General features: G+C 35.0%; 1 protein-coding gene across 20 annotated transcripts in view; it reads right to left on the bottom strand.

The window, feature by feature from the left end:
* Positions 1–13,208, bottom strand: part of PTPN13 (protein tyrosine phosphatase non-receptor type 13) — a 225,410-nt gene that overhangs the window by 29,947 nt on the left and 182,255 nt on the right. For 11 of the 20 annotated variants that reach the window (XM_055111581.2, XM_055111582.2, XM_055111583.2 and 8 more), the window contains 8 exons: positions 12,861–13,041; positions 11,288–11,446; positions 10,485–10,656; positions 10,175–10,385; positions 5,341–5,411; positions 3,548–3,609; positions 1,204–1,348; positions 445–582 (listed from right to left, as the gene is read on the bottom strand). In XM_055111581.2, the coding sequence (XP_054967556.2) occupies positions 445–582; positions 1,204–1,348; positions 3,548–3,609; positions 5,341–5,411; positions 10,175–10,385; positions 10,485–10,656; positions 11,288–11,446; positions 12,861–13,041 (1,139 nt within the window). The remainder of the gene's footprint in view (positions 1–444; positions 583–1,203; positions 1,349–3,547; positions 3,610–5,340; positions 5,412–10,174; positions 10,386–10,484; positions 10,657–11,287; positions 11,447–12,860; positions 13,042–13,208) is intronic. The other 9 variants (XM_034958880.3, XM_003811249.5, XM_055111585.2 and 6 more) reach the window with 1 other exon arrangement.

The raw sequence follows: 13,208 nt of genomic DNA, 5'->3' as shown, positions 1-13,208 counted from the left end.
AAAACTATTGAGGAAGTAGAAAAGTTTTCATTTGCCTGCAAAAGAAGGCAGTGTATAAACCAATATCCATAAATAGTTTCAATGTTTTAACTAGAAAAGTTAGGAAGAAATGATCAAGTACATTTTGGTATAAAATTTCTGGTTAAAATTATCTACTAAAATTAAAATGAGAATGGCTGGGGGAAAATGTTTGGACTAACCCTACTAGAAGTAAAAGCCATGATATAAATGATACATTTGGAGATCTCACTAATAAGGTAACCCACTTACAAATATGGAAAATAAAAAAAATAGGAGATAACAAATTCTATTTTGTTTCTGAAATATTACACATGAATGAGGAACAGAGGAAGAACTAATGCATTACATATTTACTCAAAAAATGCTCCCTAGAGACGTTTTTGTACTCCATAGTATACCAATTTATTCATCTGGTTCATGTACCTGGACCACAGGAGTTTCCTGCTGCATTATTTTCGTTTAAAAGATTCTGGGCTTCCTCATCCACAACATCCAGCAGAGACTGGATAACTTCAGCTTCTTGGGAATCATCATAAATGTCATCTTCTTGTATATAAGATTCTTGAAAAATAATAATTTACATGGGGTTTTACTTTAAAAATATTGACACGAGAAAGGGACAAGGTGTTAAACAGAATTTGCTAGGTGCTTTCAAATTTTAAGCAACCAATTTTAAAAGTAGCAATGACTGGAAAAGTAGTTTACACTAATGTGATCCAGTCATTTTTAGTTCTAAAACTACCCTGGCTGCTATGATGGAAGACCACACAAATGCAAATTACAAAGAATAAACTAAAATCAATGTTGGTGATACGGCTTTTCACAAGGCATTAATAATTTAATGTTTATTTTCTTAAATGACTCTCAATGTATTAATTTATGAAAGAAACAAAGTTATGTTACAAGGATTAAGGATATAATAGATCAGACAAAACATCCTCAAGACACTTTTCCTAAACTATTAGGTAGCCTGTGAATTGCTACTTCACAAAATACAAGAAACACTGTAAAACACAGCAGCTATCTTTTCAATCATTTAAAAAAAATTAGCCTCAGAGACGAGAATGAATACTGGGACATTTGTATATTGTTCTTTTGTTTATTTGACCAATAATCTTTCCCTTTAAAGCTACAGTAACATATAAAGCAAAGAAAAGAGGATACCTATTTTTTTTTAATTACCTGAATTATTAGGGCATTTAGAGTAATTAGATGACTGATTTGGAAAACTACCTTTGGGCAGAGTCAAGTTTGGTGATCCCTTTATCTGATAAGTAGAACATTTTCCTTTGGGGTACGATATTTCATTTATTTCTTCCCCAGCAACCTAAAGCATAAAACCAAAGCAAATCATCAGATAGTATTTTACTAACTTCCAGAATCGGGGGACTGCACATTGTCTCTCTCCTCTTCTTTCTTAGTACAAGATCCATTTTACATCTCTCCACCTTAGATCAGTGTTTGAAAGGAAATATCAGTGCAATTAAATGTGCATAGGGCATGGGGCTTCCCATCATTAAATAGATCTGGAAATACTAGGTGAAACAACATTAACTCAAAATTTTTATTCCAGGAATTTTCACAGTCCTTGCTAATATAAACTTTGAGTTGCCAAAAGATAACTCTATTATGTAGTACTTCTTAAAATATCTGACTGTAGACATCTCTTTTTTGAAGCAATTTTATAAGACTTGTCTTTCATACAATTTTAAAAAAGTTTAATAGGACTATTAAAGCTTAGAAGTTGAGGGAAAGAGAAAATACCAACTTTTCAAGTACTTGTGAGTCTATTACATGGATATAGTCTCCAATTTAGTGACCTGATAATCTATTAGGTATAAAGATTTTCAAATCTAGTCTAAGTCTCATATAAATTTAAGAAAAATAATGAATTCATAACAATAGAATAATTATTGAATAGAATGTAAATTTTGAATGCAATGTTCAACTGTAAAGCACTTCATGGACCATAGCCTATCAAAAGAAAAATCACTTAAAAAAATGCAAAAATAAATGCTTGGAATAAATTAAAATAATTTTATACAAATAAAAGGTTGTGCTTTGCTCTCAAGGTTTCACTCATTCTATTAAGATAAAAAGTACACATGGTAGATGCAATAGAATTTTAAAAAATAAATAGTGGTAATATAATATCAAAAAGCATTACTGGATTATGAAACTCCATTCTCAATGAGAAATTAATAGAATAGATATTAGCATTCAAGGACAGAGTATTGTTTGGGAGACTTCCTGGAAGATTTTAACTCCAACCAAAAAATGCTGGCAGCCATGAACAGCAAAAGTCCTGGTTTCTAGGGTTTTATGTTAATTTCACAAAAACTCAACTCTTCTTTCTTTCAGCAACATACTGATTACTTAAAAAGAAGAGCACTATACAGTGTGAATATTACTAGAAATACATGAAAATTCAGTTGCTTTGGCTATGTGAAATTGAAGACATTCTGAATAAACAGAATAGTGAGTGTTGCCGTAGCTCAATTTCAACACATACAAATAACAAAAAATTTTTGTTTTTGTGTCTCAATCATTACTACCTTAAAATGTTCTGCTGTAATTATCTTTTCATGGCTTGCTAGACCAAATCACAAGTGTGAGACAACATAATGAAATGAAAGGTGTAGAATTTTGGAATTCTGGTCATGAAATTATTTTTCTCCTCCCACACTAAAGCCAGCTCATGTTGACATAATAAGACTTTCAGATTAATAAAAGAGCAATCCCTCAGCACTGTATTTTACATGGAAAGCCATTCCATATTGAAATTCAGAACATATTGTATGGGATGCATGTGGAATAAAACAATTCCATGAAATGAAGATCTAGCTCTGATCACTGTAGAAATGTATATTACATACCAGGAAGAAAACCACAAAAAGGGATGTTAGCCAAATGGGCATAAAAGTAGACTTAAAAAGAGCATGAAATGGAATTTAACTATGTATTAGTTTTGTTAAGTCACCCCTAGATTTCTCTGTGCTAATCTTAAATGATTAAAGCTCTCTCATTTAATCATTTGGTAAGGCATTTTCTAAGTCTTTCAAAAGCAAGTAAACCTATTATTTATTTATTTATTTTTTTGCTACTTCTGTTTTTTCCTCACTGATTGCACAGATTTGAACTTGAAGGTTACTACTCGCCAAAAATAGCCCAAAGGAACAATTCCACTCTTAATTATATTATTCTTCTCTTCCCATGGTCTAAGAGACAATCAAAAGGATTTTACACATTAATAAGAAAAATCTCCACACTAAAGTTATCAATTTAACTGGTTAGTGTATTTAAAAGCTGAGTGTGTGCCAAATGATGTACGGTTATCTACGTGAGGCTCTATGTTGTATGATTTACTTAGCAAGGCCTATTAGTTCAGTAAAATATAGCCTTACTATTAATATGAATATCTAAAGAAGACAAATATTTAAATATGAAATCAGTTTGGTTCAAAACACAAACATGCAGTTCCTCAGATAAGGAGGTATGACATGAAAGAGGGTGGGCTTTTTCTTACCGTGGAGAATGAATCATTAGGAGTGAGGGCAGGCTGGCTGCAAGACCCCACACTGTAGGAACCTGAAAGGACAATATAGGAAGTAAGGGGATGAGCCAATCCAAACCACAAGAGGGACATCAAAATAATTAAAGAAAACTCACATTTCTGGGATGTTGTTATTTTTATTAGTACACAAAAATAATTCATATTACAAAATGATTAAAAACCAAATAAATGGAATAATATTTGATTCCAAACCTCTAATATTTTTGGGTTTATCCCAAGGAAAAAGCTAATTTCTTTTTTTTTTTTTTTTTTTTTCAGACAGAGTCATGCTCTGTTGCCAGGCTGGAGTGCAGTGGTGCGATCTCAGCTCACTGCAACCTCTGACTCCCTGGTTCAAGCGATTCTCCTGCCTCAGCCTCCCAAGTGTCTGGGATTACAGGTGTGCGCCACCATGCCCAGCTAATTTTCGTATTTTTAGTAGAGACGGGGTTTCACCATGTTGGCCAGGATGGTCTTGATCTCCTGACCTCGTGATCTGCCCGCCTCGGCCTCGCAAAGTGCTGGGATTACAGGTGTGAGGAAAAAGCTAATTTCTTAAAAGAAAATAGTTCACATCAAAGCTCAGTTTGGGCTGAATGGTTCATGTGATACACTGATTATAATTTTTCGCACTGAATGGGTGAGCCATCACAGGTGCTTAACTATGTTCACTTTACTATTTAAAAGAAGGTAGTAAGCTTTTTAAAGTCTGATTTCAAAAAGACTATCAATTCAACACAGGAAAATAAATTATGGATAAAACAGAAAAGAACTTTTAATGTATTTTTAAACCAAATGTTAATTTTAATTCTTAGCTATCATTACAAAAATTCAATATATTAAAAAAGGAGATTATATTTCACTTACAGCTAAAACATCACATATTTAAATATAACTTCATTCATTAAATTATATTTTCAAGAGACTGAGAAAAATACGGTAGAGTTTGGAAAACTTTATAAGAAAACAAAGAAAGAAACAAATATAGGTAAATACATTTAAGAACCTCTATTTGGGAATGACCCTGAAATAATTCTGCCTAGAAAGATAAAAGTTGAGATGGAATTTTTATAGACAAGTCTTTAGAATTCTGTGGATGATGTTACAAAGAGTCCAAGAATGGATTTTAATATTCCTTGCAAGAAAAATATTATTAAACTTCTAGGAAAAATAAAAAAGTATACCAATAATACACCACCGGTTCAAAACAATCATATTGGCAGAGTATGAAACATAATAGTTGTAATCTCTTTCTCCTGTTCCCCTAAATGCTTCCTTCCCCTGTTTGTCCCACATAACCACTGAGCTGCTGTCACTATAATTTGCATTGTCTATAACTGTGTAATAGAATCATACAGTATGAACTATTTCTTTTATGCTCTGGCTTATTTAATTCAGAACATTTATTCTGAGTTTATTTTAATTTTTTTTTGCTTGTATCAATAGTCCATTCCTTTTTATTGCTGTGTAGCTTTTCACTGTTTGGATATATTACAACCAGTTTATCAGTTCAACAGTTTTTGGACATTTGAGTTGTTTCAAATTTTGGCTACTACAAGTAAGTGCTAGAAACATTTCTGTCCAAGTTTTTATGTAGAATATAGGCTTACTTTCTTCAAGTGAACAGCTGGCAGTGAAAAAGCTGGATTATATTTTAGGTGTAAGTTATAATTTTTAAGAAATTGTCAACCTGTTTTCCAAAATGGATGTGCCATTTTACATTCCCATTACCGTAGGAGAGTACAGTAAAATGAATATATCCTTACCATTGCCTTTGGTTGACTTTGGAGCTGAAACAGCAGACCTCTTTGAGCTGGGGACCACTGGAAGATCATTTCTGTGTTGTAAAAAAAGACAACTGTAAACTGTCTTGGCACATTGTAGCCTTGACCTCCCAGGCCCAAGCAATCCTCCTGGCCTCAAGCAATGCTCCCACCTCAGCCTCCCAAGGAGCTGGGACCACAGGCATGTGCCACCATGCCCAGCTTTTTTTTTGTATTTTTTGTAGAGATGGGGTTTTTTCATGTTGCCCAGGCTGGTCTCGAACTCCTGAGTTCAAGCAATCCACCTGCCTAGGCCTCCCAAAGTGCTGAGATTACAGGTGTGAGCCACCGTGACTGGCCCGGGAGATATTCTTGACCCAAAAAAGATTAAGAATCACTTCTTTACGTAGGTTTTCTCTGGGCCTCAGTTTAACATATCACCCTATTTCCCCTTTTATTTAAAACACTGCTAATATTCATTATCTAATAACTCGGTTCACTGTCACTTAGTCAATAGTTCAAAGATAACTTAGAAATCACAGTTCATTAAGTTTTATATATCTAAAGCCCTTGATACGTGTTTTTCTTTTAAATTAAAGAGAAAATCTAGATGAAATATTTCTATTCAAAGGATTATAAGAATGGTACCACCCAAAGTACAAAACAGCCAAAAAGATAGCACCTCAGAAATAGAAGATTAGTATGCAATCTTATTGTTGCTGATAATTGAGAGAAGAGGGGAGTTGCCTAAGGTGTACAGTATTGGGAGAGGCAATACACTTAAAGTTCTGAGTACCCCTGTATGTTCTTGCTGACTAGCCCCAAAATGCAAGGTCCTGACCTCTTTTTATCTGGGCCATTTCTTAAGGTTGTATCTGCAGTGTGCAACCATGAAGGATGTGGTAACTTCTCTCCCCCAACAAAAAACAGGCTTTCTTACAGACTGCTACAAAATGGTGGGTTCCCAAGGCCCTTCTCATAGCATTCCTCTCCTATAATACAACCTATTGCATGTGTACAAATCCACAGGCCCATATACATCATTTTTTTTTTTTTTTTTTTTTTTGGAGACGGAGTCTTGCTCTGTCACCCAGGCTGGAGTGCAGTGGCGCTATCTCGGCTCACTGCAAGCTCCACCTCCCGGGTTCACGCCATTCTCCTGCCTCAGCCTCCCGAGTAGCTGGGACTACAGGCGCCCGCCACCACGCCCGGCTAAGATTTTTTGTATTTTTAGTAGAGACGGGGTTTCACTGTAGAGGAAACTGGCATTGCAGTCTGGTGGTATAATGGCTTGTCCACATAAACCAGTACATGTTCATCCTTTAGTGCAAAAAGCCCTAATGGCATGTACCCTATTAAAATTCAGGACATCTCCAATATTATCTCTGTTTTTCTTTGTCATCTTTTTTTTTTTTTTTTTTTAAAGAAACATTTTCAAGGTTTGTCCAAAAGAAGGCCATATAGGTTCTTGGCTAGCGGAAGACAATTCAGAACAGCTGTTGCACACTTGGACTATCACCTTCTCCAGGCTGGCAGTTGATATCTTTTTTTTTTCCAACTCATTTTTATTAAAAAAATTTAAAAAATGCTCCAACTATCAGTTTTACAAAATCTCTAAGGGAAACACAAGAGCAAGGTGCTGAGGTAAAAAACACCTGAGGTAGCTTTTTCTGTGTGTTTTTCTCGTTAAAAAAATCTGTAAATTTAACGCCCCGGGCCAACAACCTTGGTAAATTTCTACTTTCCTCCACTTTTTTTTAAAGAAAGAAATCATTTTGCTGAATATTGATGGCTTATACACCAAAATGCAAAAAGACCAAATACGTGCTTTCATTGTGGAATTTTTTCTTTGTTTGGTTGATTGGTTGGTTTGATGGGTTCCTGTTTTCCTCTTCCAAAACGCTAGGACAAGTACCATTGACTCTTGTTCTTTTGAGTAACCAAGTGTAAGTTGAAGCTGGTTTGTGTGTTTCGCTTTTGTTCCTTTTGTGTGATGTGATACTCAGAGCACTGCTTTGCCTGGGTGGGCGGGGGGAGGTGTGTCACATACATCATTTTTACGGGACTTGGAAGACGTGGAACTGACACTAATGCCATGCTCATGCTGCTTGCTATGCATTAGTAATAGTCTTTTATCTCTGATTCAGGAGTTTTATGTCTTCTGCCAGTATCCATGTAACAAAGACAGGCTAGCTTATTAGCTTGCAAGTACAGTAAAATCCTAAACCCTTTACAGTTCCCTTTATGGAAGGAAGTCATAAACCAAGGAGTATGAGGAGTCTCTAGAAGGTGGACATACAGATAATTACCACAAGTATACATCACTCCATTATTGCTACCCTATGGACTTTAATAAAAGTGGGTAGATAAACACAATGAAGAGAGAACTAGAAGAAGAACGAAGGAGAAAATAACTGTGACTACCATGACTGTAGTTTTGGTGACTACAGCTAAGATAAAAGCAGAAAGACAAAAGAAAATGACTTCAAGGCTGAGCTGAAGAGTGCTCTACTAATTTTGAGGCAAAATATTCAGTTGGACCCAAAGTTAGCAAAAATGTTAATTTTCACAAAAATACTTTCCAGGTTGTTTGAAGACTTCCCTCCCCTCCTAATTAACATTCAAGTAGATCTATGAAAACAATTGTATGCCAATCCAATTTTTAGACATATATGAAGGAATCAAGTCAAAGACTATGTTCAAGGGGAAAAAAAGTACACAATCTAATTTACAGGTTGAGAAGGAATAAATAAGCTTATCATCAATGATTTGATCAACAAGTTCCCATACTTTAAAAGAAATAATTCACAAACAAAAATATGAATTTTTCCTTTATATGACTTAAGTCTGTAATCTAGAAAGCCTGGATTCCTGTAAATTGTGGTAGGCAGAATAATCCCCTTCCAAGATGTTTACATTCTAATGATTCTGTTCTAATCCTCAGAACCTCTGAAGATATTACTATTTATATGGCAAAAGAAACTGTATATATGATTAGGTTCAGATTTTGATATGGGGAGGTTATTTTGGATTATCTGGGTGGGCCCATTATAATCCCAGGGGTCCTAATAAGTGAAAGAGGGAGGCAGGAAAGTCTGAGTCACAGAAAGAGACGTGGCAACAGAAGCAGAGGGTGCTGCAGTTCCTAGCTTTGAAGATGGAAGTGAGCCATAAACCAAGGTGTATGGGGAGTCTCTAGAGGGTAGAAAATAGATTTTCTCCTGGGACCTACAGAAGGAATGCAGCCCTGCTGACACCTTGATTTTACCACAGTAAGGCCCATTTTGTATTTCAGACCTTCAGAACGTTAATATAATAAACTTGTGTTGTTTTAAGCCACTAAACTTATAGTAATTTTTTATAATAGCAATAGGAAACTAATACATTTTCTCAATCTGTTTCCATTATAAGTGAAAGAAAAGTTGCTATTAGCATGTTTTATAATGTGAAACTGTTATAAGGTTGAGTAGATGCGGTAGTTCTATGTCTCATGGGTAGCAGGCATGAAGTTCCAGTGGGATTAATCCTATCCCAGCTCTGGGAATGAGCCAGGACTGGCTTAAGCCAATCGATACTGATGGTCCCCAACTTATGATGGTGCAGCTTTATGACACTGTAAAAGTGACATGCATTTGGTAGAAACCATACTTTGAATACTCATACAATCATCCTGTGTTTCATTTCCATTACAGTATTCAATAAATTACATGAGATATTCAACACTTTATTATAAAATAAGCTTTGTGTTAGATGATTTTGTCCAACTGTAGGATAATGTAATGTAAGTAATGTAAAACTGTTTATGGTAGGCTAGGCTAGGCTAATAAGCTGTGATGTTTGGTAGGTTGGGTATTTTAAATGTGGTTTTGACTTATGATATTTTCAATTTACCATGGGTTTACTGGGATGTAACCCCTCTGTATGAGGAGCATCTGTATATTCTTATCCCTTGCTTCCAACTTAGAGATTGACCTTAATTTAGGCATAACGCAATTGGTACACAGTACTTGCTTAAATAGTAGTGATTGGTGAGATTTCTGTTTGAAGACTGCTCTAGGTGATGTGATGCGGTATACAGGTGGGAAGTATGAAAATGATGTAGTCTTTTGAAAACTGATAACAGGGAGGAGGAAATAACTAAAAATAGCAAATAAATTAAGGTAGAGCCCTGATCAGATTTCACCTGATGACCACCCTATCTCTGGACTTCTAAAGTCCAATATAAACCAATAAATTTCGGGCCAGGTAGGGTGGCTCACGCCTGTAATCCCAGCACTTTGGGAGGCCAAGGCGGGTGGATTACCTGAGGTCAGGAGTTCGAGACCAGCCTGGCCAACATGGTGAAACCCCGTCTCTATTAAAAATACAAAAATTAGCCTGGCGTGGTGGCGGGTGCCTGTAATCCCAGCTACCTGGGAGGCTGAGGCAGGAGATCTGCTTGAATCTGGGAGGCAGAGGTTGCAGTGAGCCAAGATTGCACCACCGCACTCCAGCCTGGGCAACAAGAGTGAAACTGTCTAAAAAAGAAAAGAAAAGAAAACAAAACAAAACAAAAAAACTCCCAATAAATTCCCTTTCTTGTTAAACAAAAGTTGAGTTTTATTTTCTATTACTTGCAAGTGAAAACATCCTAACTGATAAATGTGGTAACCATTCTATTATTCACTTAGTGTTCTCAAAATCGCCTATCAAGAAGTCTGTTTTAAATTTATTAAGTCCTGCCAATTTAGTCTATGAATTACTAATTCAGTAATATATTTTCAGAGAATGAAGTATAATCAATGACCTGAAATGCACACACACGCACAATCAAAACTCATAAATAATTGCAGAGTACCTTGTTGCTTTCAATACCAATGAAGGAAGTGACATGTCTAACGCTCTGTTAACTTCCTCCAAGGTCATTCCTTGTGTGCTGACTCCGTTCACATAATGGATGACATCTAATAGCTGGAGATTACCCTCAATGGCTGCGACGGACCTTGGATTAATATCACTAATATACACCACTTGATAAAGGCTGTCATGACCTCCACATAAGGAAAAACCTTGAAATAATAGAAAATATTTGTTTTCTCAGTCATAAAAGTACTTACTCTTAAGCTAACCAAGAAAATCATATTGTACAAAGTTTGACTTTTCATTACCCAACTCCTCTTTGTTGCATGTTAGTGTTATGTCCGGTAGCAAATGAGGCAACATTGGTATTCTGGGTAATTCTAGAACTCGTCCAATAACTAATCTGACTGTTTTGGATGCAGCCCGGAGCAGATTAACTGCATCTGTATGAGTCATATTAGTAACATCCGTATCATTAACCTACAAAAACAAGAAAGGGGCATGTGAAGATCACAATTTTTAGAAAAGAGAAGCTAAATTGCCAAGAAAATACAATAATCCTCCTAATTTATAATATATATTAGCTAGTAAGAGATTCACAACAGTGATCTCTAATTTATTGGCAATCCCCTTTATTATGGAAATCATAGGCACAACGATCAAGCCATTACAATGAAATAATAATGTTAAATCCCTAACAAATGCATCATTATTTTGCTAATCTAGGAAATTCATCCTCTAAGTAATTTAAACTTTCTGTCCTTGAGACCTAAGATAGCTTGTTTTATGCCTTACTGAGATTAAAGGGACTTTCAAATTTGTAAATGACAAGTTAATGGGTGCAGCACACCAACACGGTACATGTATACATATGTAACAAACCTGCACGTTGTGCACATGTACCCTAGAACTTAAAGTATAGTAAAAAAATATATATATATAAAATAATTTCCCAAACTTTAACTATATGAAGGCCTTTACTTTGAAGTGGTGGAAACAGAAAGCATAAACCGAATAGATAAATACAGTATTACAATAATTCAATCTTCTTTTTCTGGCTTGCTGTTTGTCTACATTTACACAAATAATCCATTCCTCTTAAATGTCTCACCTTTATGAGCCGGTCCCCAGGTTTTAGCCTTCCATCACTTTTGGCTGGATCCTGTATGACATCATGAACATAACAACCAATTCTCTGATTGCCTTTGGTTACTGTAAAACCCAGGCTTCCTTTTTCTGATTTAATTAGGGTAATGAGGAGTTCTACTTCCTAAGGGAAAAAAGCAGTAATACTTTTAGGTTGTCTATTCTGCACTATAGACAAACAGAAAGATGACTATTATTTCCCTTAACAGAGGAGAAAGTCAAACCTTAAAAGGTTACTTAACTTGTCCAAGTGAAGAAGTCAAGTCTGTCTGACTCTAGACAGTCTGTCTGATTCTAGACAGACTGTCCCCCCACTGCATCCCACGTAAAAGTTATGTTTAAGCACAACATTATGTTTGTCTAGAGACAGCAGAGACAGAATTTACTCCTGCTTTCTTTCTTATATTTTTAGGATAAATAAGGACACAATAGTGGTTATACTTTGATGATCAAAAAATACTTTCTGGAGGAAAGGTTCAGAAAAAAAATTCATATATTTCTAAACAAATGCAAAGAGCCATATATTTCTAAACAGATGCAAAGAGCCACAAAAAAGCTTTTTTTTGGTAAAAATATGAAGTCTTTCGGTGATTATCACAATCTTATTAATTTTGTTGCATAAATAAAATATACTTTTAAAAGATTTCAAATGAGACACGGAGGTTGTTTACAAGGGTGAAAGATTTCTAAGAAAAATTAAAGATTATTTTTACTCTATTGCTAAGAATGAAACTGAAGATGTAGATGCTGCACACCCCTCATCTCCAATACACACATGCACAATTGTAGGCAAAAAAAAAAAGGGTACCTGGAAATTTAGCTCCAAAATGTTAACAGTTTTGGGGTAATCAGATTATAGTGGCTTTAATCTTCTTCTCTCTTTAATAATTTTTCTACAATAAACATTTATTACTTGGATAATAAAAGCAGTATTTAAAAAGGCTAACTTTCAATCAATGTAAAGGATATTATACTTGGAAATTTTGTTTCTAAATCTTATTTGTAGGTTTAGAAGTTCTAGGACTATTATTACAATGTAAAGGATTCCATCTGAGCACACAAAAAAAGTGTGGAGAAGAAAAAAAAAATTACATTCAAACTTGATTAAAAATCAAATAGGTAACTCATCAGAATTTGAGAAGCAGACAAAAATAATATTTGCTAAGGGTCTACTCTGTAGCAGATACTATACTACGTGCTTTACATATGTTATTTCATTTAATCTTCACCACAACCCTGTGAGGTTACTTGCTCCATTTTATAGTCAAAGTTACCAAGACTCAGAAGAATTAAGTGATTGGTCCATAGGAGTCTGCCAAATTGTAGCAAGTCAGTGGTAGAGTCAGGATTTATACTCAGGTCTTTTTGCCTTATTTCCTAATTTCTCAGCACAGAAACATACCAGATATGTTATCCATTTATTAGAGACACATATGAAGCTATTTTAAAGATAGCTTTTTCCCTAAAGGGAAACTTTATGAACATACCTTCTTTTAAAAAATAGGGATTTTTTTTTAAATATAGAGAAAACAACTTACCAGTTCAAAGTCTTCAAGGTGATTTTCCAAGTCATTTTTCAAAGGTGTCCAGTTTTCTTGTCTAGTCGGTTCAGAAATGTGATGTATATGATACTTATCCATCGAACTAGAGGAAGCAGATTCTGATTGGGGTTGATAACTCTGCCCAGGAGCCATATCCGGTGGTAGAGGGGAAGGATTACTACAGAGACAAAGAAGTAAGACTATTTTCAAATACATTTCAATGTCAATATGGTTAGTTTGTGCCAGAAACAGAAAACATTTAACAAATATTCATGTCTGATTTTGATTGAGATCCTAGTTACTTTTTGTATGACTCTGGACTATGAATTTACTCCATATCTGTTA

The sequence above is a fragment of the Pan paniscus genome, chromosome 3 (genome assembly GCF_029289425.2).
Source record: "Pan paniscus chromosome 3, NHGRI_mPanPan1-v2.0_pri, whole genome shotgun sequence".
NCBI lineage: Eukaryota > Metazoa > Chordata > Mammalia > Primates > Hominidae > Pan > Pan paniscus.
This window is presented reverse-complemented; position numbering and strand designations above follow the sequence as displayed.